The following is a 25,002-nucleotide window of genomic DNA, read 5'->3' as shown; positions in this document are numbered from 1 at the left end:
CTTCTCTCGGGATAACTTTGTCGGAGATGAAATGCCGGGTTGCTAGCGAAGCTCCAAATGCTATCCAGACCACCGACAGGTCCCGCATGCCACAGCCGCTCTATCACGTGATGCATACTGCCCCGACGTGCTAACGTTCTGAGGCGAGTTACAGCGTGTTGCAAGTTTTGTGAGGTGCTTTCGTGATATTTAATGGATCGGATTACATTTTTTATTTTTCTCCGATATCCGATCCAGTAATTTAGGTCAGTATACCGTAATATCGTAATATGTAATATCGGATCGGTCCATCTCTACAACCTACACGATTTTTGCAACAAGAAGAACAAAAGGAAATGACAAATGGAGAGGGGGGAGCAGAGAGAGTTGGTTGAGAATGTAAGAAGGCAGGAGAAAACAGAGGCACAGCAGGGGAGAAAGACTGGCACTAGGTGGGGGGTTGTTTCTCTAAAAATATGAAAACATAAGGTATGTTTTTGAACATACAGAAATCTTTGAACATGAGCAGGAACCTAAAAGTTTTTAAAACATTTCAGACCTTCTACCCCAAGTGAAAGATCCCCCAGTCACCAGTGCTGAATCCTGCTTATTCTGTGTTACCTACATTTAAGGACCAGTTGGATGCTTTTGAGTATATTATAGTTACTGAATCACATGAGGATATTGCACCTCAAGCATTCGGAAGAAGTACATTGTAAATGTCAGGACATAACAATATAATTTGGAGTGCATTTAGTATTTTTTGCTGAAAATTACACTGCAATTTTATATTCGACTAAGAGGCCTAAAGCCACTAAAAAGTGTGTTGCCAGCATGACATGGAGGACAGTTGGTTTCACCCTTTTTACATCATTTTACCTTGGAGACGGAGATTCTGCAAGAACATACTGTAATGCCACATGTCTACTTTCTTAATCTTGCAGTCTCACACTGAAAGTTACTTTTATTCAGCGGTAATAATGGGAAATGTGAGCTCAGATATGACAGTTAAATCCACTTGTCTGGAGCCCCCTTCTGTGTTTTCATTAAAACATAATAGCCCTGGTTCCATCCCTGCTACTCTTCTACTCATCAAACTGAGATTATTGCAACTATGTTGACAAGCTGATTGAAAGCAGGGGTTAGTGACAATGATCATTCTATATTCACACACCAAATCACCGCCTTGTAATTAGCAGTTAGCATCCTTGCCGTGTGAATATACTGTAGCATTTCTTTTATGCAGACTGGACTTAATTAGACAGCTCTGACAGCGGAATACAGATTAATATGGCATGCAAACTGCTACAATACTGGGCCCTTTTCATTTCCACGGTATGCTCTCATTTCAGTAGCTTGCCGTTTCACCAGACAGGAGACACAAGCTATTTAATGTGGATTCATTGTAAGTCTCATTTGGGTGTTAGACACACAAATGCTTAACCAAATTACACATACTGTATCGCCACATGTACACGTGCATAAAAACCTGAGACCTGACATGGGTGATGGTACAAAGATAAATATGCTTTATTTTACAAAGACCCCATGTCTTTTGCCACAGATAAATTGTCAGGGGCTGCATTTTGTGTTAGTTTGTATTGTTGATTTCTCATGTTAATATTATGTTAAATTCATGTGGTATTCTTAAGGTGAGGGCATAGTTGAGTTATTTTGTATTGTGTATTACTTATGTGATAATGTTAAGTTCTGCTATTTGGGTGACCGTGGCTTAGGGGGTTGGGAAGCGCATCTGTAACCAGAAGGTTGCCGGTTCAATCCCCGGGCTTGACATCCTGGTTGTTGTGTCCTTGGGCAAGACACTTTACCCTACTGCCTACTGGTAGGCTCATCTGTGCTTCTGTCAGTCTGCCCCAGGGCAGCTGTGGCTACAACCGTAGCTCCACCAGTGTGTGAATGCGAGAGTGAATGAATAGTTGAGTTTGGTTTATGTTTCTTCTATGCCTCCTTGTTTTTGTAGGTTCCCCTTGTGTCTCTCTCCTCTATGTTCCTCTCCCTCTCTCCCTCTGTCTGTCTCTTGTGTCAAACTTGTGTTGTCATGTCTACCTTCCATTATGTTTCCTGTTTTATTTTGAAAGGTCTTGCGTTCCTTGTTCAGTGTGTTTAGTTGTACTTCCCCTGTGGCGTTAAGGTTTATTTGTATCAGCTCTTTTTCCCCAGGTGTTTTCACTTCCCTCATTACCGTTCTGTATATTTAAGTCCTCTGTCTCCCTCAGTTCAGTGTCAGGTCGTCTGTTCACCTCATGTTCCATGGATGTCATGTTTTTCTCGTCTCAGTTTTCTCATGTTCTGGTCATGTTTAGGTTTATCAACAGAGTTTTTCCATATCCTGCGTTAGTTTTTCCCCAGTTTAGGTTAATGTTTAGTTTTTCACCTTTGTTCGTCTGTGCTTTTGTTTTTGGGCTAGTTATCAGCCAAAATAAACAGCTTGCTTTTTGTTAAACTTTAGTCCTCGTGTATGTGCTTTTGGGTCCATGCTCCTCAAACATTCCAGCCGTGACATAAACTTTGCTGTTTTGCAAAACACCTGAAGTTTCAAAAAAGTTGGAACATGGGGCTTGTCTCTTCCTTGAACAAATTTCTGCCAGCATTTAGAATCTGAGGACACCAATCAGTGTAGCCTTGAAAAAAAATGTTTTCCCATTGCTGCTTTATGTGATCCTATTTTTCTGGTGCCATGGTGCACCAAAGGTTTTTTCAGTGGATAACAGATGGAGGCCTTTATGTGTTGTAAAATTTATGACCAAATCCAAAAACCACCATTACTGAGAGAGAAAGAAAATAACTGACTCAATAGCATCAATTTCATGGCTCACTGCTATTCAGAATTTAATGTTAATTAACAAGTTGTCGAATCAAAACTCAGCCTGAGTAACATAAGTAGTTTTCTCCACTCTGCCTGGCTGTGACGTATTCCCTATGTCTGTTGTTTAACTCTTTTGTTAGAAAACTGCATAAGTAATACACACCTTTTCTTTTAGCTGTTCCCTTTAGGGTTTGCCACAGCAGATCGTCTCCATCTCACCCTATCCTTAGCATCGTCCTCTGTCACACCAACCTCCACATGTTCTTCTTCACTACATCCATGAATCGTCTTTAGGGTCTTCCTCTTTTTCTCCCGCCTGGCAGCACACTTCTGAAATCAACCTAAATGTCCGGTTCTTAAACTGTGACTGGTTAAAAACATGAAACCACTTTTATTTTTGCCTGACCTGGAACCTGTAGGGAATGCAAATCTTGGTCTTTATCAGTCTATGCAAACCTAGTCTTTCTTGGTTTTGCATGACTGATGAAGACCTCTGTTATCTGTCTGGACTGCTGTGTGGCCAGTTTACAGAGAGTATTTTATTACAGTAAAAAATGCAGTTAAAATTTGTACAAACAGGAGATGGAGCACATGCGACTCCATTGTTCAGCATTAATGGTGACTTTGCAGATGTGCGGATAACTCGTTCTTGTGTTCCCATGTGCTCCTCTTGTTAGCCAAGTTGGAGGCGCTCTCTGTAATTTTTCAGACAGTTTAAATATGCAGAACAAAGCCCAGTTTATTACTGCTAGAGCTCAAAGCAGATCAGGGCCAGTGAAGGTGGCTTGAATTCTGGATGTTGATCAGGTGGATTCAGTGATTGTGTTCAATGACAATAGTTTTTAGAAGTGTTCCAGAGCCCGTGCATTGATTTTCACTTCAAAATCATTTCTGTTTTTATTGCAGTGCTGCCTGAAGGTCATGGCTGTTCAGTGTTGTATTTCAGCTTTGGACCTTGTGTGCAGAGATTTCTCCATATTCTGTCCCTAGTAAAGACTCAGCCTCTCCAGGAGACTATTTTTACTCTTAATATCCAGTCATGTTACGAATTAAAGTGCTTTTTTTGTATTCTATGTTTTTATTACATAATTTTAACAGCCTTTTGCACCCCAGTCAGAGTTTCTTCAAACAAATTACTGATATCACAGCCACATATTTGCCAGCATTCGATGTAATTGGTTGATTGTGGGGTTTAAAATATTTTGCAGATCATTGGATTCTGTTTGTATTTACACTTTTAGATGGTGCCTGTTGTCTGTTGGGTGGCACTTACTAAGATTTTTCTCGACCAAAGTGGTGGACGAACAGATTTTTATCTGGTTATTAAAAGATTAAATGGCATTTGATGAGCTGTGAATTGTCTAATCTCCTTGGCTGATAAAATACTTTGAAAACATCTTAGATAATCTACAAAAATGCTTTGTATTCAAGTTTAAAACTAGGCTTTTTTTTGAGAAACTGCCATTTGCTTCTATCGTACAGAACATTAAAGCTCACAAACAGACAGAATACACACAAAGCTGGTTTGTAACACTGCTTTGTACCTTGCAGAAAACCACTGGGAATTCCCACGTCGAGGCAGAGGGTAATTGGCAAAAGCAATCAAAGATCAAAAGGAGAACAAATAAATAAATTTTAACTCAGGGGAATCAATAAAAAAAAGTTTGCAGTGAACCAAACTTTTAATAAACCCTTTACTCTAAGTCCTCTGAACCTTGACTCTACCAATACCGACTGATGAATCTGCCTTTCCTAAACTCACAGGCTTCTTCATGTAGGTGAGTTAACAATGACACACTAGAGAGTGATACAATCCACAGGTGGCAATATGGTTGACAGTCGGAGAGAGCCTTTTCTATATACTGCTTCAGTGTGGATGTGTGTGTACTCACAGAGACACCCATGTGTGTGCATGTGTTAGTCTCGGGGTGATGGAAGGATTACTCTGTCACTGTAGCAGAGCAGATTACTGGTGCCCCATTTTGTAACCTGATTCTGAACCTCGACAAACACAGCTTATCCTGTCACACTCAGCATTACTCCAAGACCACCAGCGGTGAAATGTAACTAAATACATTTACTTGAGTACGGTACATAAATAAAAACTCTGATGTAGTCATATTTAAAGTTTTCCACGTTATGCCAATGTGTTCTTCTACTAAAACGTCTTACTAAATCCTCAATATTATTATTGAAGCTACCCATAAGTATATGAAGTGATTAAAATTAGCTCTATCAGTAACACTGAACTGATATCAATAATCCAAAACAGTTGTGTTGATTGATTTCATCCATAAAATGTCTAAAAATCTAAACTGCTTTCTTTATGGTTTACTTCTGGACTTGCAACTCCTACAAACTGAATTCTGTGTTGGTGAAGATAGTCGGAGAGAGCCAACTCGAGTAAGTGGGTGGAAATCGATGATTGCTTTGTCAGCCCAAAAAACTTCACTGTGAGTGAGCACAAGCGATGGAATAAGAATCTGCATCACAAGTAAGGTTTGCAGCAAATATTCTTTCTGAGAAGCCGAAGAACATTACAGTAGTATTGTACTCTGTCAATCTATAAATCCATTTTCCTAACCTTTTATCCACGGCTGCAACAAGACTGGATCATGTCTCCGCTTTTGCAGTGTGAGGGGTCATATACACCTTGGACAGCTCACCAAGCTTACCCTGGAGACAAATTCATAATGTGCAATGCCAAAGTAAAAAAAACCCCACCAACAACGACTACTACAAGTAATCTTCAGATTTCACTCCTTTAGGCAGGGACGAAACAGGCTTTCATATTGAAGAATGCTGTTTGATCTACTGTTTGCTGTGTGGGAGACCTGGATCTTAACACCAGTGATAAACCCTCCACATCAAGTCTGGGAAAGTTTGACACATAAGTTAATATTTCTCTCTGTTAGCTCTTTTATAGCTGTAGTAAAAAGGCAAATCAACTACTGCAATTAGTCAGAAAAGGGCTTCCAGGAAACAATCCAGACAGAAGCAGTCCAGAGGTGCACAGGGACACAGCCCTGAAGGGGGTAGCAGTTATTCAATCAGTCCATCAATCCGTCAATCAATCTATCATCCATCCATCCATCCATCTATTTGAATGGCTGGAATTCACATGCCTTGGGAGGCATTCCCAAGCCACCTGAAATAAAATCTCTATAGCATGTCCTGGTCTGCCACAGTAGAACATGCCCTGAAGACTTCATTTAGGAAGCACCCAGGAAACATCTTAGTCAGATGTCTCCTACCAATGTGGAGGAGAGCCACAGCTATTAAATAAAGCAAGGTTTTTGCTTTTTGTGGCAACGTTTTGGAACTTTTAGACTGAGATGGTAAAATTATAAGAAAACCATGATTATGCAGGCAAACGTTCAAACTTTATAAATGTTAATAACCATCTCAATAAAGTTTAAATAACTATTAAAGTCTTACTTGAAGTACTTGATGGTAATACGTTTGCTTAAATCGCAGTACTTCTGCTCTCACTTTTATTTAAAGCTCCACATGCTTCTTCCATCATTGATGACCACCACCTCCCCATGCACTCTCAAACATACACATCCTTTTACAGCAACAAGTTTACAGTACTCTGCCTTCCTTTTCCCAACATGAATGTAATTTCAAGCACTTGCATAATATTCATCTCATCGGAGGCTTTCAAGCCCTTTTTCCTCCCCGTCTCTGTCAGTACCACCTGGTTCCTTCTCTGCTTCTCTTATGTCACACACAGACTCTGCTTTCATCGTCTTTCCAGATGAGGAACACTCGAAGCGGGGTTGGCCACAAAGGGGATAAAGGCTCAGAGATCATCCACAAATTATTCACTAATTCTTTCTCTGAGCTGGATTCATCGGCCTCAGCGGAGTTAAAATGAGGATCAATTCCTATTCTAAGTAGGGAGAAAAAAACAAAGGCTTTTACAGACTAATCGGAAAGATAACAAAAAACCCAGAGAATATAGAGGGAATGGCTGAATGAAAATAAGGTAAGATGGACAGAAGGGGTGAAGAGTAGCAGGGAGAAAAAACAGTACAGGAAAAAGAAGCTGTGGACAAGTGGAGAGGCGTAGTGATAAGTGGACAGATTGGGGTCAAAGTTGGTAAAATGTGAGAAGGAGTGATAGAAGGAAATGTGCATGTGTCTGGTCTCTTGTAGGAGCATTTGAATAGATAACTTTTAGCAGTGTGTCTGTGTCTCTGTGAGAACACGTGAGAATGAAAGAAAGTGGCAAAGGGAACCACTTAGATGCAGGGAGGGCAAATGAGAAAAGACACTTGCCAGAGAAAGAATATTTTAATTTGGTGTTCAGGGCAGATGGTGCTCAGCTCAGCGTAGATGAGATTATTAGTCTGTAACACACTCAATCGCACTATTTGCACATAAATTACACATTAGCCAGAGTTATATTCTTCTTGATAGACGTATTTCAGATCATTAATCTATTGTATGTTAGTAGATAGACACCGTCCTGAAAAATCAGCAAGCCATCTGAATTTTGTGCAGTTTTTTAAACCCACATCCGTGCCTCTTTGCCCTCTCCTTTCACTGCTTTTCATTTACAGTGTTGCGCTGCTGTATAGCAAGTTTTGAATCTGCTTTATTCACCATTAAAATGTCAGCTTTTAAATTATGAATAAAATGATGTTTGTAAGAGGAATACTTTTCTGAAGGCTCTTTCACAGGACTTGATTTTTCATGCCTCGCTATTGCATCAGCAATGCCATCCGTGAAGTGAAGAAGCAAAATAATACATAATAACACAGCAGTCGCAAAGAATATTGTTATTACACATATATCGTGCAGCATACTTGACTACACTTACTTCTATGCCTGTATTGATAGGCGGGGGGATTTGGGGGATGGTTTAAATGTGCAGGTACAAAGCTACGGGACTGACAGTTCTTTTGGACATTATTGCAAGTACAAATCTCTAACCTTTTCCCCAGATGACGCCTTATTAAACCTCCACTGAGAGCCTCATTAAAGTTATCATGAGAGCTGATAGCACATATGTGCAACTCAGTCTCCTGTCAGTGATTGCATTGCACGTCGTGCTACAAAAGGAGGGTGCACATACACCCAAATGGTTGAATATTGAGTTTTGAAAGACGCCTTTTCAGGCTGTGCACGAGCCTCAGCAGTGTGTTATGTTTGATTATTAACCTACTACTGGCTGCTTTTCAGTGTAGCAGTTGATGCATCAAATATTAGCTTCATGCTGTATTCTCAGGGGGCAATCAAACCAAAATTTGTGCTCCTCCACATTTTACTTGGCTGAGCTGCCCTCCCTCAAGATGCACTGACAGCAACAGCGGCAACAATTTTAAGTCTGCATTATTTAAGTTGCCAGGCAACAATGCAGTGCAATGGCTTTGTGCACTTGTGTTTCTGTGACCAAATGCATTTGGTATTTTCACATTACGTCATTAATATGCAAATAATTAAAATGACCAGAAGTAGCCTCTTTAGTCATTACTGAAGGTATTGGCAGTTGTAGGGAAAGCACTGAAAGCAGTGGTAATACTGAAAGTATTTGCCCTAGATCTTGTGTCCTCTCACACCTGTGACACTGAGTCACACTCAGGTGCCCCTGGTGATTACGTCTCTAAGCCCTGCTCAAAATGAAAGAGGAGTCCATCTCCCTCATCTCTGCCTCATTGGTCAGTTAGAACAGAGAGCAGCTCTTTGAGGACCGCTGGCTATCGCGCAGCATAAAGTCACCTAAACCGTAACATCTGTCTAACTTTCAGACAGCAATAATAATTAATTGAGAGTCCTACAGAAATTGGCCAGCATGTTACTTGGTTAGCTGGTACGCTGGTTGTTTCTTATGTCCATTCATTTTTGCTTGACTTGCTTGAGGAGACTTGTTTACATTGCTTCTCACAACAGATGTGCTTTTTTTCTTGTTCTTTTTCTTGTTGGTCATTATTATTACTCTTGTTTACGTTTAACTTATCTTTAGCCCAATTTTGCTTCAATTTGGTCATGCTGTTTCTTCTGCTTGCCTGCCAAAGCACTTCAATCAATTATTATCATTTTGACTTGTGGTTAATTAGTCAGCTAAATAGTTAATTAAAGACGATTATTAGGTTAACAGGCACACGTGATGCTATGATTTTACGAGTTATGAAACAGATGTTGGAGTGATATGTTTTCACGTCGTGTTTCAAAAACACAGCATGTGAGCTAGTGTGCCAGAGAGGCGATAAGGTGTCAGTAGAAGCTGAAGGGAGGATAAAATATGCCATAAAATTAAAATGCAGACAGAAACCTGTGTCTCTCATTTTTCTATGCTGCTAATGTTTCATTAACGCTACATGCAAACAGATCGATTTCCAATGTCACGTCATAAGGAGTGATAAAGCATCAGATGCTTCTACTGTAGAGAGAAACTAGTGTCTCGCCATAGCAGTAAACATTTCTGTTCATTGTTATTCTGAGGTATAGCTCAGTAAAAGCAGAAGAAAAAGAAGTGACTGTCAGAAGTGGTTCGGTATAAGCTTCAAAACAGCACATTGTTCATTTCTGTCTTATTCAGGCTTTCAAGTATGCCACTTAAACTTAAACACATTCTTTTTTTCTTGATCTGTCAGGATATTCTACTTGCCTCGCCTAACAGCAGATGAAAAATAAAATAATTGGGAGCGTAACGTATTTGTGTAGAGAAAATGTCAAATCCTGGGTGCGCTGTGAAATCCCCTGAACACATCCACCTGAATAAAATGGCACACGGTGCATCAAGTGCTGCCTTGACTATGTTAGCTTGTCAAAGTAGCTGTCAGCGTACCATGAGCACTCCAGGTTTGGAGCTGAGTCTACTGTAACGTTACCTCTCCCCTCACTTTCCTCACTTTTCTGTCTGCGATCCATGAACACTCAGTAAAACTAATAAAATATACAGCAAGGGCAGTCATCTAGTTGTACCTAAAAGATGACAGATAGAGGAAAAAAAATACATAATTCAGATTCTTTGCCACGTATGTTTCAATGTTTCTTCGTTCTCTTTTTTCATTTTTTTTCCTTGGATGCGCTTGTTTCTCAGACAGGGTGAAAGATGCAAGACCAAGAAGGAATGTTAAGTAATATTCAAATATAAATGCAAAGTTGGCAAGATGAAACGTAGTAAGGAGAGGTTGAATATATTTTGTTGTCTTAATAAAAGCTGCCAAGTGGAGGAAACTTGTTCTGGTTTGTAATTCAATTCAAATAGTAATTATGTGCAATCACAGAAGAAAAACACAATTCTTTACCATTCCATTAAGCACCAAACCATTAAATGTAACCATGTTAAGACTTATATCTAAACTAGCGCACCTGTTCAACAGAGATCTGCAACAAATTTGATAATTAATGTCTTCTTTTAGCTATTCTTTGCAAGTCTACAGATTTTTGGACCAGTGGTGAGATTGGACTTTATGTCACCTTTTGTGGCCCGAATGACAGATTGAGACCAGATCTGACAGGTTAGTCAATAAATGAAAAAAAAAATCATTACTTGCAGCCCTGAAAATATCTTTAATCTTAGAAACCACAGGTAACCTTCAGATTTGGCAGGTTTGCAACTTCTCGTGATTCATGTGTGACCTTTGGTGAACAACACAAAACCATTTACTATGTCACTTTGAAGAATCCCTCACCTGGCAGCTGAAGTAATCAATATTCACATTGTAAGCCAGTCATGTGATCTTAATAGTCTTTGCTTTAGTTTTGCTGTGGCCCACTATTCAACTGTTTAATTTAACAATTGTATTCTCGAAATTGTACAAAATGTCACTTTTTTAAAGTTTTTGGTGATGTAGATTTCATCTTGTCTTTTAGCAATCCTTGTAAAGGACCCATTGGAGTTATATTTAGACACGTCCCACAAAAGCATCATTTGTCAGTATGCCAGAACCACATTTTAACCCCAAAAATTACACAACAAAGCAAAAACAACACAAGTCTTTTTTTGTGCCCAGTCTCAATCAAAGTTAGACTACGAAACATGCGCTGGAGTGTTCTTGGTCCCTTAAAAGAGGGCCGTCACCTCGCCCACCATCTGACAGTATCTGATAATGTGGGAATAAAATGCTTTTAATGATTCAATCTCTATTCTGGAAACTAGAGACTAGACTCTGTTCCATTTTGCATTAGGCGATACTTGAAGTCCTTGATCTGCACCTGTTTAAAAGTTTCCACGTCTCCACCTAATAAAAAGACAGACAAAACGGCAATGCAAGAACCTACTTAACACTGCTTCCTACTGCAGCAAACACATAGTCATTAGATTAAGATGCATGAAATCTATGAAAGAACTCAAATGGCTTTTTTTCCCCCTCTCAAGTAAATACTTCATAGTAATTGGACGTGATTGTGCGAGTTATTATCATTACAATCCACCTGTGTGGGTCTTTGCGGGTGACACAGCCAATCAAAAATCTATCCCATCTCCATGGAAACACGAGCTTTTGTCTCTGTTGCAATCACTGCTTTTAAAAGAGAACTGATGTCAATTATAGCCCGGTAGATGTGAGCTGAGCGCAACAAACATTCATGAAGGCAGCCATTGCTAAGCAGGCAGACTCATCATAGAGGCAAGCCAATGCCAGGATTCATTCTGTGTCTGCAGCTCTTATTATTTTCGTCTCATCTCAAATTATCAGGTGCATCTGCAACAACAGATAACTGTCCTGTTGTTGTTTCAGCTGGGAAGCTGTGAAACTGTCTGCAATTTCAATCTATAACTAGTAGGCGAAACAAGTTATGCGCCCTCATAGTTAAAGCAACTATAAACTAGGAGTGACGTTTAAATGCATCATTCATATTACCACTGTTATTATTGTTATTATTGGCATAAGAGTTGTTTACTTGTGCCTCATATCCCTATATGATGCATAATGGATATGTCAGCCCTGTGGCAAAACATTAACGACTACCCTGCCAACTTTCAATAATAAATGACACAACTGCCTGAGCGGCGAACACTTCATTTGCCAGGAAAATGACGAACAGCGCTGAGTGGATGCAGCTATGTGTTTGACATAAGACACCGACATCCCGTCAGCGTGGATTAAAATGTCACCAACCGTTACGGGCTTCTACAGACCTTGGTACAAAGTCGTCCGCCTTGAGCTATTGGTTTCAACATTTGCTTTTATGCAAAATAGATCAAGGACAGGGACAGTCGGGGTGAAAGCTGCTGGCAAAGGACTCGCTGGGACACGAGAGAGGGGAACAGAAAGGCGATCATAGAGCAGAACGGAAGTCAGAGAGAGGCAGTAATGTTCACTAAAGATAAATATGTTGAGCCTACCCTAAGGATTCAAAAATGCAAAATAATTTAATTAATTAATTAAATAACATGTAATATTAGTGTGACACCGCTGAACTGAAGCCCTTCTACCAATTACATCGCAGCTTTCGCCTCTATCGCTGTCAAAGAGGAACCCACAAAGCCCCTTACAGATTTGTATCTTTCTTTTTTTTTTTTCAGTTGTGCTCGACAGGAACCTATTCATCAAGTCAGTGTGGCGCTTGCTCATTTGTGACCTCACACCTTTGGCACGCAGCATTCGTCAGGGACAGAGTGAAATCTACTGACTGTGACCGCAGACCTTTGTAGACCTGTGTTCAGCAAGGCCACAGTGGTTTATCACACATATAGTTTCTTTTATTAAAGGTAAGAGAGATGAAAAAATACAATTCCTAATGTTGTTACAGCAACCCAGCCCTTTCCCAGCACCACTGTTATTTCTGGTTACCAGTGTATAGTCCACTGTTGGGTTTTGCATATGTTTTGTATGACTCTTTACATATCAGAGATACAGATAAGGGCAACAAGTGGTGTTTTTTTTCTCATGACGGGGGTGTGAGCTAGGATAGAGGAAGTACTCCGATCATTTATGTAAGCTCGGCATCAGTGAAAAAATACTCTATTTTATGTTGAAGTCACCATATAAAACTTTGGACAGTACACAGCTATTATCAGAATCATATACAAAGAGAATCAGTTTAGTTTAGGTTGAATGAAGTAAGTAGGGTTTTATTTGTGGGAAACAGAAGGAAAGTTCTGTAAAAGCTGAGGTATTTCTTCCTGACATGACAAATCCCACCTGCCTGAGTTTTGAGACAAACAAGCAGAATTATAGATTTGTGGCATAATTGAATTCTTTTCCATAATTCCTTCTTTGAAATACCGCCTTCTTATTTTAGTCCTCCTTTCCCACAAATCTATTTTTAACAATGTTTGGCCGAATGGGGATCCGGGAAATGTTTCTCTAGCACAATTATAAAAGTCGGTGGCCCACAATAGAGCAAACAATCAATTTTCTAGATTCATTCTTCATAGTTAAATATTATCCTTTAAATGCCACAGTCCGCACAAGCCCACAAGACTCATGCTCACTGCCTCTTGGTTACTGCCTCGCTTCTCACTGCTCAGCCGAGTTTTAAAGTGAAGTTACAAGGAGTCGAGCGGTTAAATACTAATATATTCATTCTATAGTTCAGCCTTTGAATGTCCAGATTTACCTCTGCATTGGAATGAATTATATTGGGCAGGCACTAACTGAGGCCGTTTTCCCTGAGGTCAACTCTATTGTAAAGGATGATGGCTCCCTGAACGTTTCACCGCTGAATCGCTTGCCCTTTCACAAATCCCATCAGCGCCACAGTGGACGCTGTGTTGCTGTTGTTGTCACCAACTCTTAGTTTTATGAAAGAAAAAAAAGAACCACATGCTGGTCAGTACTACTAAAAAGAACCTAATTAAACGGACTCGGCAAGCACACCAGAGCACACAAAATGACATCGATGTGACATGAGTGAATCATGCAACATAAGTCCCTTTCATTTATCCTCTGTGAATGCTATAATGGTTTATAAGATGTACACTTCTTCATAGATTAGGCAAAGTTTTATAATAATGGTCTTTTTAGAATCATTGTACCTGTGGTTTCACAGTATTTTAAGAATACCCGTTTTAGCAGCGTGCATGTGTGCGTTTACCTTCCATGACGTACACCAGCGAGCCTACATCGCCCTCCTTAATGATGCAGCTGTCCTTCCCGTACTCGACAGGATACATGCAGTCCACGATCTCTTGGATCTGCGACAGCTCCAGGTTCTTCATGAAGTCATTGTCCAAGATGGCCTCCTTTATCAGTTCCTTGGACCTGGAGGCAAAGCCAAGCAATGTGAGACAGTCACTGTACAAGCACTGACTTGTGCATTCTTCATTGCAGAAGGACAAAATGAGACACAATAAGAGGTTTTGCAGGCGCACATCTCAAATAAAAACTGTTCAGCATGTCTCTTATTTCCAAGGCTATTTCATTCTAGCTTTAACGGCTCAGCGCCTTTTCAAAAACATACCCTCAATTCAAATATGTCAAGGTGAAACCATCTCACCCGCCTCCCTCCCCTGAAAATTCTGAGGAAAGTCAATAAATAGCAAAATCAATGCCTAATGGATGCAGATTGTTTCCATTCAGGGATTTACTTCTGAAAGCCAACTCGGCTTTCGGTTTGCAGAGTCATTAGGGCATTCCGCAGGTAAATAGTTTCTGCATTAACTATGCAACTGTCGGGAGAAAAGGTAATAAAGTGCAAAGCTAACGCGTGGTTGTCAAGGTGCAAGAGTGCTTGTCAGGTGGGCTGAAAGGAAACACAGGGCAAACGGAGAGGCAGGCGACATTATGAAAGGAGACCTGATAAATTATCTTCTAAATCTAGCAGCATGCAGTGGATGCAGCGCCAGAGGAGAGTAGAGATATTTGTTCAACAGGTGATAGCAAATCTGAAACCTGAAAGCAAGCATCAGTGTGACTGTCTGAGAAAGGTAGACGCGTTGAAAGAAGTCTGACGCGGGCCAGATCGCGAACAACGAGTCAAGATCACTCATTCACCGAAGCATCGCCACAGTTCCATTTGCTCAGCTGCACGCTGTGTATGTGCTTCTCTGGCAGCTAAATGAATGAGGTTATGTACCAGGGTTAAACCATTAAAGAGACCTCTCACACTGAGAAGAGAGGCCAATATCCTAATTCATAAAAAAAATCCACAAAAGCAGCCCACTATGCCCCGCAAGTAGTATTCAAAGGCACTGGGGAACTGCCTTTTGCCTTTTCAGAAACGGATTTCTTAGTGCATTGTTGATCACCTGGAGAGCTCATTGCTAAAAGGGCAAATAACCTAGAAGGCATTTATGAATCAGTGCTCCCACAACACGCAGGCTTCTCTTCTCCACTGCCAGCCTGCAGCAAAGTCCTCGCCAAGGAACAAAAGTGCATAAACAAAACTTCAAATTACAACATCAACAGTGCCCTTTTTTTTTACTTCTTTCAGATTTATGTTTTTCAACCTGTCTGTTATTTTGGAACAGCAAACTCTACAAACCTCCTCTGCAGATTCAAGTGTATATGAGGCCATGTTTCACTGCACAATGAGTGTTTTATTTCTCTTTATGCTGAACTTTTAAGGTCACTCAAACGCTTCTTCAATAAATCCTCAAACACATTATTGAGTCTGGGATGAGACAGTGGTGCTGTTTCAAATTTCTTTTCTTTTTTTAAATGCCAAAACACTTAAAAGAGCGATGCCAGTCTCTTCTCAGAAGCAGCTACCATTTGAGCTTTCACCAACATCTGCACATTTTATTGCACTGTTTTTACACCAGCTGAATTATTAGCGGGGCTCTAATAAATTGTGCTTTTCATTCATGACCATGAATACCAAATTAGGGTCTGAAGCCTGTGGATTCCGACCAGCGATGCTTTTCACACTCGCATATAAACGTGAGAAACTAAATTACCAGAGAACAACATTAGCTACGTGTCGTATTTCACTGGAAAACCCAAATAACGTTTTGGGGTTTTTTGAAAGCACACAAAAGAACCTTAATTCTCACATGTGGCCTCTGGATTTCTATAATCTTAAAGACAAAGATCATGTATGTGCATTCCTATAGATGTTCCACGATCCCTATACGTGTCATCTCTTCTCAAATTTTAGATCATTTACAGAATAACAAGAGCAACCAACCAACGCGAGAGGCTTCAGGCTAACAAGCTTCCAAATCCACTGGATTTTTTAATAGACTTGAATCGTAAATGGAGCTGCTCTAACTGAGCAACCTGGATTATAAAGAAGTTGTTTCTGCCCTTGAGAGTCTAAACATGCTGCTGTGCGAATTTTAAACAGGGAGGATTGAGGTGTTGCACTTATTTTTTATTCCCACTCCACAATCTATGTTCAGATCTGACTCCTTGCTCCTTGAGTTGTAATTTTTTTGGGGGGGAGTTGTCTGCAGGAAGAGAAGATCTCATTAGTTTGAAAGGAGCATAGTAATGGTGTGAAGCGCAGTTTTTTTGGACTGATATTTCATAATAGATTTCATTTTATGAAAAGACAGCACACTTTACGCATAATTAACTCGAGGCATTTTCACAGACTAACTTAAACAATTTTAGGAGAATCGAGCCAGGATATTGTCCAGCTCATGTGTAGCGTGCAACAGAAGATGATTTGCTTCTCAGAGCTGGCAGCACTCCTTTGTATTAGGTGAGGATGCTGCATGAGTAGGGTGCGCAGGTGGCAGGACATATGACAAATGACAGTGGTTTCACTATGACCTGAGCTATTCTCACCTGGGAGCAATTAGACGCTACATGGCCTTTGTGAGCTGGTAGAGACCACTTGAGGTCTGAATCTGACATTTTCACTCACACATACAACTGCACTTACCTGTCAAAAGTTTGGACACACTTTCTCATTTACTACTTTCTACATTGTAGATAGATGCTGAAGACATAAACATATGAGGCAAAATACAATATATGGAATTATGTAGCATACAAAAAATGATAAGTAATTGTAAATATGTCTTATATTTTAGATTCCTCAAAGTAGCCACTCTTTGCTTTGTTGACAGCACTGCAAACCCTTGGCCTTCTCTCAATGAGCTTCATGGTGCAGTCACCTGAAATGGTTTTCACTTCACAGGTGAGCTTTGTCAGGGTTCATTATTGGAATTTCCTTCCTTGTTAATGGGGTTGGGACCATCAGTTGTGTTGTGCAGAAGTCAGGTTAGTACACAGCTAACAACTGTTAGAATTCATAGTATGGCAAGAACCAATCAGCTAAGTAAAGACAGACAACAGTTCATCATTACTTTAAGAACTGAAGGTCAGTCAATCTGAAAACTGAGGATAAATTCATGGAGTCAACAGCCTCAGAAATACCAAGTTAACAGCACCTCAGATGAGAGGCTAGATAAATGTCACACAAAGTTCCATTAGCAGACACATCTGTACATCAGCTGTTCAGAGGAGGCCTTTATGGTCAAATAGCTGCTACAAAACCACGACTAAGAAAAAGCAACAGCAGAAGAGATTTGTTTGGGCCAAGAAACACAAGGAATGGACATTAGACAAGTGGAAATCTGAGCTTTGGTTTGATGAATCCACACTGAACCAGCATGGCTACCACAGCATCCTGCAGCGAGATGCCATCCCATTCGGTTTGCTTTTAGTTGGACCATCATTTATTTTTCAACAGGACAGTGACCCCAAACACACCTCCAGGCTGTGTAAGGGCTATTTGACGATGAAGGAAAGTGATGGAGTGCTGCGCCAGATGACCTGGCCTCCACAGTAACCTGACCTAAACCCAATCGAGATGGTTGGGGATGAGATGGACCTCAGAGTAAAGGCAAAAGGGCCAACAAGTTCTCAGCATCTCAAGGAACTCCTTCAAGACTGTTGGAAAACCATTTCAGGTGACTACCTCATGAAGCTCATCGAGAGAATGCCAAGAACGTGCAAAGTAGTAATCAAAGTAAAGGGTGGCTATTTTGAAGAATCTAACATATAAAACATGTTTTGAGTTATTTCACACTTTTTTGTTTGCTACATAACTGCATATGTATTCATTCATAGTTTTGATGCCTTCAGTGAGAATCTACACCATAAATCATCATTAAAATAAAGAACCATTATATGAGAAGGTGTGTCCAAACTTTTAACTTGTAGTGTATGTCAGTTACATCTACCATCTACAAAAGTCCAGGCCTGCAGTACATGTGTGAAAAAGGCTCAACAGGAACTAGCTGGAAATCTTTTTTTTTTTCCAAGGCTGACCTCCAGTCCACTGGAAATGTGCCTCATTGACCCTATTTCTGTTCGATTTACACCCAGGAGATTTAGGGCAGACATGATCGTGGCCATTCTTGAGCAACATCTTCCAAATCCAACCCTTATGAAAACATCTGCCTCCGTCTCCTTTGTGAGAGCGATATATTTTCTTTCATCCACTACAGAAGTTTAGACTGAGCAAGTTCAGTCTTCCTTAAAAGGAGAAACTATGCTCTTTAAGGAGGAAAAAAAAGGCATGGCAGAAAAGTGGGAGAGGCCAGGAGAACTAAAAGTCAGAAAGAGGGAAAAGAATGGATAGCATACGAGTAAAGAGTGCTCTATGGGCCTTGTAAAGAAGATAAAGAGAGGGGAGAATGAAAGAAAAACACAAACACTTAGCCAGATCTAACAGATATTATCAGTAAACTTCAGTAACAAAGGAAAATAAAGAGTTAGTGAACTTGTTTTAGCCCACAGTATAAATTAACATGCACAAAAAAACAACAACAACAAACTCAATCTAAATGAACTGCTTTTCTACAGAAAAATATAAACTTCTCCAAATTACTCAGGCAAAGATGTCCAACCAGTTTGGACATCTTTGCCTGAGTAAGATAAGAACAGTGCTCAACTAATAAGAGAACAAGCGCAAAAACACACTACAGTCATTTGCATTCAACACTGGCTGTTTTTCAATTATTATTTTTTTCATCTCTATGCTTATTAGAAGAGCAATATTAGAGAAAATGCCATTCTCTAACAAATGAGGAGTGTGAAAAGGTGTGGCAGACGTTTAATGGAAAATTGAAGCTGTCGCTGAGAGAGGCTTGATGGACGTTCAAACAGCCTCATTGTAATGAGTTAATTTTTAGCTTTCCTTTGAGGATCATCATCAGAAATTATTTAAGAAACCGCTGCCACTCATCTTTTCTTTCTTTTGAAATCTTGAAATAGTCTTTTCCCATCATAATTGATATTTTCTTAACTGGAGATTCTCTCTGATCTGTTCCAATATTAAATCACGGGGTAATCAACCACTTTTTGAAGTAAAGTGCTAAAAGTCTTGACAAGAGTCTCAAGAAAATCACTTAATGAAGTCTCAGAATTACGCCAGTTATTAAAAGAATTGGTCACTCTGGTGTTTTCCTCAGCTAACCTTCCAAACCAGTGTTCAGGATCTCAGACAAACAAAAAAATACACATAAGAAAAGAGCGTTTTGTGTGCTTTCACAAACCCAGGGAGCTGACAGGTATAACAAAGACTAATGGCTTTTTGCTGCTCAGATAAATAAATCCCTTCATTTTTTGAATCTTCTTTGATGAAATCTTTGTTGTCGAGTTTGTTTGCGTGTCAGTCGAATAATGACATTCGTATCTGACGTGACTGATCTCACTGTAAAATCTGAAGGCTGTAATCTTTTTTCCTCTTAGGCTTAAAACATCAATATGAGAATAGAAAAAGATAACTTAGCTCCAGGACTCGTAATATTCCAATCACTTCCATAGGAATGATCCCTTTTATTTATTTTTGGGAACTCGAGTATCCCGCTAAGCATTTAGGGCAATATTTTCTTTTCATTAAATTCAATATGTGCAGTTTTTAATATGTTTAAAGAAATGTTAGGTAAATATTCTCCCTGTCAACCAGGGGAGTGTTGATTCATAATAGCTCAACCTTTAAACCAACAGAGAGATGGATTACTTCACAACAGAAGGCAAATTTAGTGCCAGCCTACATTTAAGATCCAGACCTCCTGTTTCAGACCACGTCGAGCAGGAGAGCCGTATTTGCGTAAGAGTTTGGAAAGACAGAGGGAGTGAGAAAGACAGAAATCATAAGGTAAACATGCACAGAGAGCCTGTTAAGACTGCCTGTCACAGGATCACAGCTTGTATAAAACAGGCACTGATACATTACACAGAGTCCCCACCACCAGTTCTCCAAACCGGGATGGCATGCAAATTCTCCCTCATATTTGACTATGATCAAGTTTATGTACAGTCAACTTTTGATCGTTATGTTGCTCATAATCCTGCTCATGGGCGTCACTAGGGACAACTTCACGGATTCTTGAGGTTTTAATATTTGTCTCATTTTGATAGTTGAAGATATCGTGTCATTGCAAAAACATCCGCTGTGTGTGTGTGTGTGTGGGGGGGGGGGTCTTGGTGCGCGCGCATGAGTACGTGGAGAGCACTGCCTCATTATCCCAGTGTGCGCTACAGGTGAAGTACCTGCTGCGCCACACGCATCATTACGCACAAGAATCGAAAAGGTGACAAAGACTGAATCAATTCAGACGGAAGCATGACAGTGAATGCAAAAATATCGAGCATATTAAATATAAAGACTGTGGGTAGAATTTGAACACCTACTGCTGGCTTTTGGGGTAGAACGGTAGGGTGACATGGCTAAGATCCTGGATGTCGAAGGCAGTGGGTTCGGCCGAAATTGCCTGCCTCTTCGTTCGCTGCTGCTCTTGCAAGTCGTTCTGCTTGTGGACCTGCTGGGTCGCCGGTTTGATGACGGAGCGGTATTTGTCCAGCTCGTTCTGTAGTCTCTGTATAAGCTCGTCTTTCTGGTCGAGCTCCAGCTCCAGCTCGTCGATGAGGGCATCCCTTTGGCGCAGCTCCTCAATCTTCTCCTGGAGCGCGTACTGGAGGTCGCGCAAGGTGCCCATTTTAATCGGCGACAATGAGCGACTTCCCAGGAAGTTTATCTCAAGGTATGCAGCCGAGTCTTTATCCTTTCTGCTCTGCCACGCGGCTCACAAACTTTATTCGTCATGAAAAGCTTGAGAGGAAGGAACCCCTGTCTCTGCTGTGGCTGATTCTGTCTGTCAGAAGCAGATGTTTGGGGATTAAAAAGAACGTGGCACGCGATCGTCAAGGTAAGCACAGAAAGCGTCTCAGCCACAATCATGCAAAGTTTACTCTCTCCCTCTCTCTCGCTCACTCCCTCCCTCCCACGGTGCTGTGACAGCGGAGGACCGTCCTCCCCGAGTGCGTCAGGCTGCGACCCGGTGAGAGCGCATGGCGAGAAGGGCGCCTACAGGAATCTGAAGCACAGTGCAGTCTGCCACTCCAGAGAGAGAGAGAGAGAGAGAGAGTCTCCCATGAAGCCACTGTTCTAAGAACCATGTCATCATACCTCGGCATCTCACCCTGAGGCTGCGTGTAACAAATAGATGAGCACAGGAGCCTTAATAGAAGTTGAAGGTGATGGAAAACTTAATGAACCTCGGTGTAAAAATATGAATGAAGATGTTTTCAATATTTCATTTGAACCTGAATGTTGTTTTTCATGTTGTGTTGGGTGTGAAGAAAATTAAACTTTCCCCAAACCCTTTTCTGAATTAAATTTTGTTGCAAAATGGAGTCAGTTTGCTAAATTTCATATTTTTAAAAAAGTGTCAAACAGCAGCAGCAGAGACACACAAAAAAATGTCAGAGCTAATGAGGCGCAGCTCCGCGTTTCTCATCTAATCTGGTGTTGTATGCACTCCGAGCGCCGCTGGTGCCTGTCCACATTATCCCAATGACTCATCCGAAGCTCAGCGAACAGCATTTGGCCTCCTGCTCTCTGGACAAATTCAGAAGAGGATAAAGTGCCAAGAACAATCTGATAGGATGAGGACTTACTGGGGCTGAAATCGCAATTACTGTGCTGAGAGGATGAAGCGTCACCGGCTGACAGTGAGGACAAAAGCGAGGAGATTTCTCGGACTGCAGAGATAGGTGTTTTTGGTGCGGTGGTTTAAGACATATTTTTCCCGACAAAAAACATGTAAACAAACCGAAATGGAGACAGATGGTCTAATAAAAAGATCTCAGCTGCCCTCTTGTGGCGGCTTAAAGGATCAACGCAGACAATCAAGAATGAGGCATGGCACTGCTCTCCAGGCTGAGGATGATTGTGGACATTAAATCAGCATGTAGTGAGTGATACTGGATCATGAGAGCATTAAAATGTAGGATTTGGGGGATGTATGCGATTAATCGGAGGAATTGATATTAGTAATATCACTCAAAGTAATAACATGTAGGTCTGTGATTTTTAATGGGTAATCGGGGTTTACAAAGATCAAATGAAAATGTATTGAAACTGCATAGTAGCATGAAAAATGTTCTTCAGACTGTGCTTAAATTGCTAAACAGAGGCTGTTAAACTCGCCTGCCATGGAGAGCAACTTTGGGTCTCGTGCCTTGTAAAAGCACGAGACCCAAGCATAGTCTGGATGCTCGATATGAAAAGCCATGGAGTGAACCGTGAACCCTGCTCTTCCTGCTCTACTACCTGAACCGCAAGCTACAAAGCACAACAGAGGTAATCTGTGAAAGTTGAACATGAGAGGAAGACCTGCTCAACAACCAGCAAACCCAACTTTCTGTTTAAGTCATTCATTGAACCACAACAAAAGAAAACCATACAAATAATCCAATGTAGCGCAGTATTCTCTGAGCTAATTAAAAAAAATCATGGTTTATATTATCTTTGTTAAGGGGTGGGGGCAGACCACAGAGCTTAAGCAGCAGCAAAGTTTGCTTCATAGCACCTGAAACTGCAGACGTCCGGAGATTTCAGGTTCGATGTTGGAGCCCCGCATCTTCCCATCAACAAAAAGCCCTCCCACTGTCCTTCAAAGCACCTCTGCGCTTTAAATTTCACCTCTCTAGCCATTCAAGTGAGCCCCTTTCCTATGCGGATCAATAGAAATAGGATCCGGAGCTCCATGCTGCAGTAATCTGAGGAGCGGGGCGGGCCGCCGCCTGGTGCCACGTCCTGATTCAGTGGGGTGCGCGTGTGTGGTGGTGGTGGATGAGGGGGGTCACACCGTCTCCTACTCCTCTGCGGCGCACAGAGGGGTCAGAGACCCCCAGCAGCTCATGTGGGCGCCTTCCACCAGACCCCGGCAGCACAAAGACTTCATGTCACTGCCGTTTTGCACGTTTTCTAGGTTTACTTCCGGTTTATCCTCAGAGCGCATGGGCACATTCTCGTCTGTCAACTCCTGCAGCCTTACTGTGGCACTTACTGTTACTCAGCAGCTGAAAATAAACTCATAATTTGATCACTTTGAGACCGAGCCATGCTTCCACTGGAAGGCTGACAATTTGATGGAGATACTTTATTTTTAACTTTAATGTAGCTCGTTTGCAACTTTTTCATCCCTCTAAAGTTGGGCTGTCTTGTGTTTGTTTGTCTGGGGGCTCTCCCTGCGGTTGTTTGCCTTTGAAAGCGCAGCGAGCATCCGTTGATGACTGCAAATGAGGACTTTCCTGCCTGCAGTTTATTAATGCAAATGAAGATTGGAAATAGTCTAGCCATGTTAATATTATTAACCCCATTGTCTCTTGCACTAAGCGAGTCAACAGGCTGATGTCTGCTTGTGCGTGTGTGTGATGTCAGTGTAATAAGTAATTTATTCTGATGGGGTTCTGATGATAGAAAATGAGGTGAGAATAAATTAAAAGAAAAAGTTCTTTGGCTAACTTTTTGGTTTTTCGAGTAAACACAGCAAAACCAAACTAAGCAGAGTAGGACTAAATAAAAATGCAGTTTCTTTTATCTATACAGACATCATACCTCAGATGAAATCCTCAAAATAAGGATTGTGAACCTAAAACGAGCACCTGAAGGTGATGAAGGAAGCATATGGCCAAACAAAGCGTTTTCTAATGGAGTATTAAATATCCTCAGACATGCACTTCGGGTCCTCAGCGTCCAGCTACTAAAAGCCAATAATGCATCGCACTTCCTCCTGTCTGTGTCCCGTGGGGCTGCCATGATGGATCTGATCAATTAGGAGCTCTTTCTAAAGCTTGCCTTGGAGCTGCGTCATCGGCCCGCAAGAATGGAAGTGCTCGTCCATTCATGGCAAAACTCTGAGTCTCCCATTTAGAAAAAAAGAAGATCATAAAGAGACAGAAACACTATGTGGAGACAAAGCACAGAGGAGCCTCAGTGAGCCGTGTGTGTCTGAGCCTCTAGTTTTTGTTTTTTGTCGCCACATGTATTCTCCTCTCGAAACAGAGTTGTACATCCTCGTAACGAAATGCTGATGAATAGTTTTTATGACCAGAAAAAATAAACTCAGAAGAAAAACACCCAGAAAATCGTTTAAGACGGGACACAAAGCAGACACATGGGCGCAATAACAGAGCAATAAAGTACGACCGCCTGCGTAAACTGTCTTACCAGTCGGACTTGGCATATTTTCGAAACGCCTGCCTTGACAGGTCCTGGTGCGTTTGAGGTTCCGCGGAGATGCCCTGCGCCCTGCGGGTCCTGGGTCCAATAAGTTGAGCGCTTGGCAGAACAGACTGACATTTGTGTAATTTTCTCTTCAGTTCTTGAATCTCGTCTTCCCGATCGGCAAGCCGCCTCTCCAAGTCCCTTATTCTCTCCTCCTTTAGCAGCAGGATCTTGGCAAAGTCGTCCTCCAGATCACTCATGGCGAAAATCTGCGTTAAACTTTGTCGATATTCTCCCCGAGGTGGACAGAACGATTAACTCCCAATACTCGTTTAGCAGGTTTGGGGGAGGAAAAAAAGAGATCACAAAAGATCCCCGTCTAAAGCGCGCAGGGTGATGATGCTCCGACAGTCCCCTTCACTGCGCACTTGTTTATTTCAGAAGAAAAGAGCAAAGCAGCGTTCAAATCCGGGAAACGGACGATTGATGGAGCAGCGCTGCGCTACAGTCCACCAAGCCTCCGGGGAGCTGCTGATGATCCTTCATTGAGAAACCAATTACAGCAGCTCTTCCTCTCAGAGGACGCAGAACTGGGCACTGGAGAGCCGAGACAACTCCTGTATAGTTCAGCCCGCTCACCCTGCAAACACACCACAGAGGAAGCCCAGTGCTGCTGCTGGCTGCTGTCAAATATTTGTTTACCATCTGTCTGCACAACCCCGACCCTCCCTTTGCGCGACAAAAGCGCACACATCACCTCCTTGACCTAACCTATTTCAAAAATCAATTGTCCCACACTCGCTTCACGGGGCAGTGGACCCGGTATGATCTATCTATCTATCTATCTAAATAGCAATTGATTCAATGTTAGATATGAATAA

The 25,002-nt window shown here is 41.3% G+C and overlaps 1 protein-coding gene across 2 annotated transcripts in view; it reads right to left on the bottom strand.

Moving 5' to 3' along the window:
* The window catches only part of LOC147316114 (cGMP-dependent protein kinase 1-like), a 100,830-nt gene extending 76,175 nt beyond the window's left edge, over positions 1-24,655 (bottom strand). The window contains exons 1-2 of one of the 2 annotated variants that reach the window (XM_086259323.1): positions 24,125-24,655; positions 13,802-13,968 (exon numbers count right to left, since the gene is read on the bottom strand). In XM_086259323.1, the coding sequence (XP_086115449.1) occupies positions 13,802-13,968; positions 24,125-24,381 (424 nt within the window). In that variant the 5' untranslated portion in view covers positions 24,382-24,655. Of the gene's footprint in view, positions 1-13,801; positions 13,969-20,301; positions 20,947-24,124 lie in introns of those variants that run through there. The other variant, XM_086259321.1, reaches the window with a different exon arrangement.
* Positions 24,656-25,002: the final 347 nt, after the last annotated feature.

The sequence above is a fragment of the Aulonocara sp. 'chitande type north' Nkhata Bay genome, linkage group LG13, assembly GCF_057382095.1.
Source record: "Aulonocara sp. 'chitande type north' Nkhata Bay isolate Kocher_YH1m ecotype deep benthic linkage group LG13, A_spYH_male_GT1.1, whole genome shotgun sequence".
Classification (NCBI taxonomy): Eukaryota; Metazoa; Chordata; class Actinopteri; order Cichliformes; family Cichlidae; genus Aulonocara; species Aulonocara sp. 'chitande type north' Nkhata Bay.
This window is presented reverse-complemented; position numbering and strand designations above follow the sequence as displayed.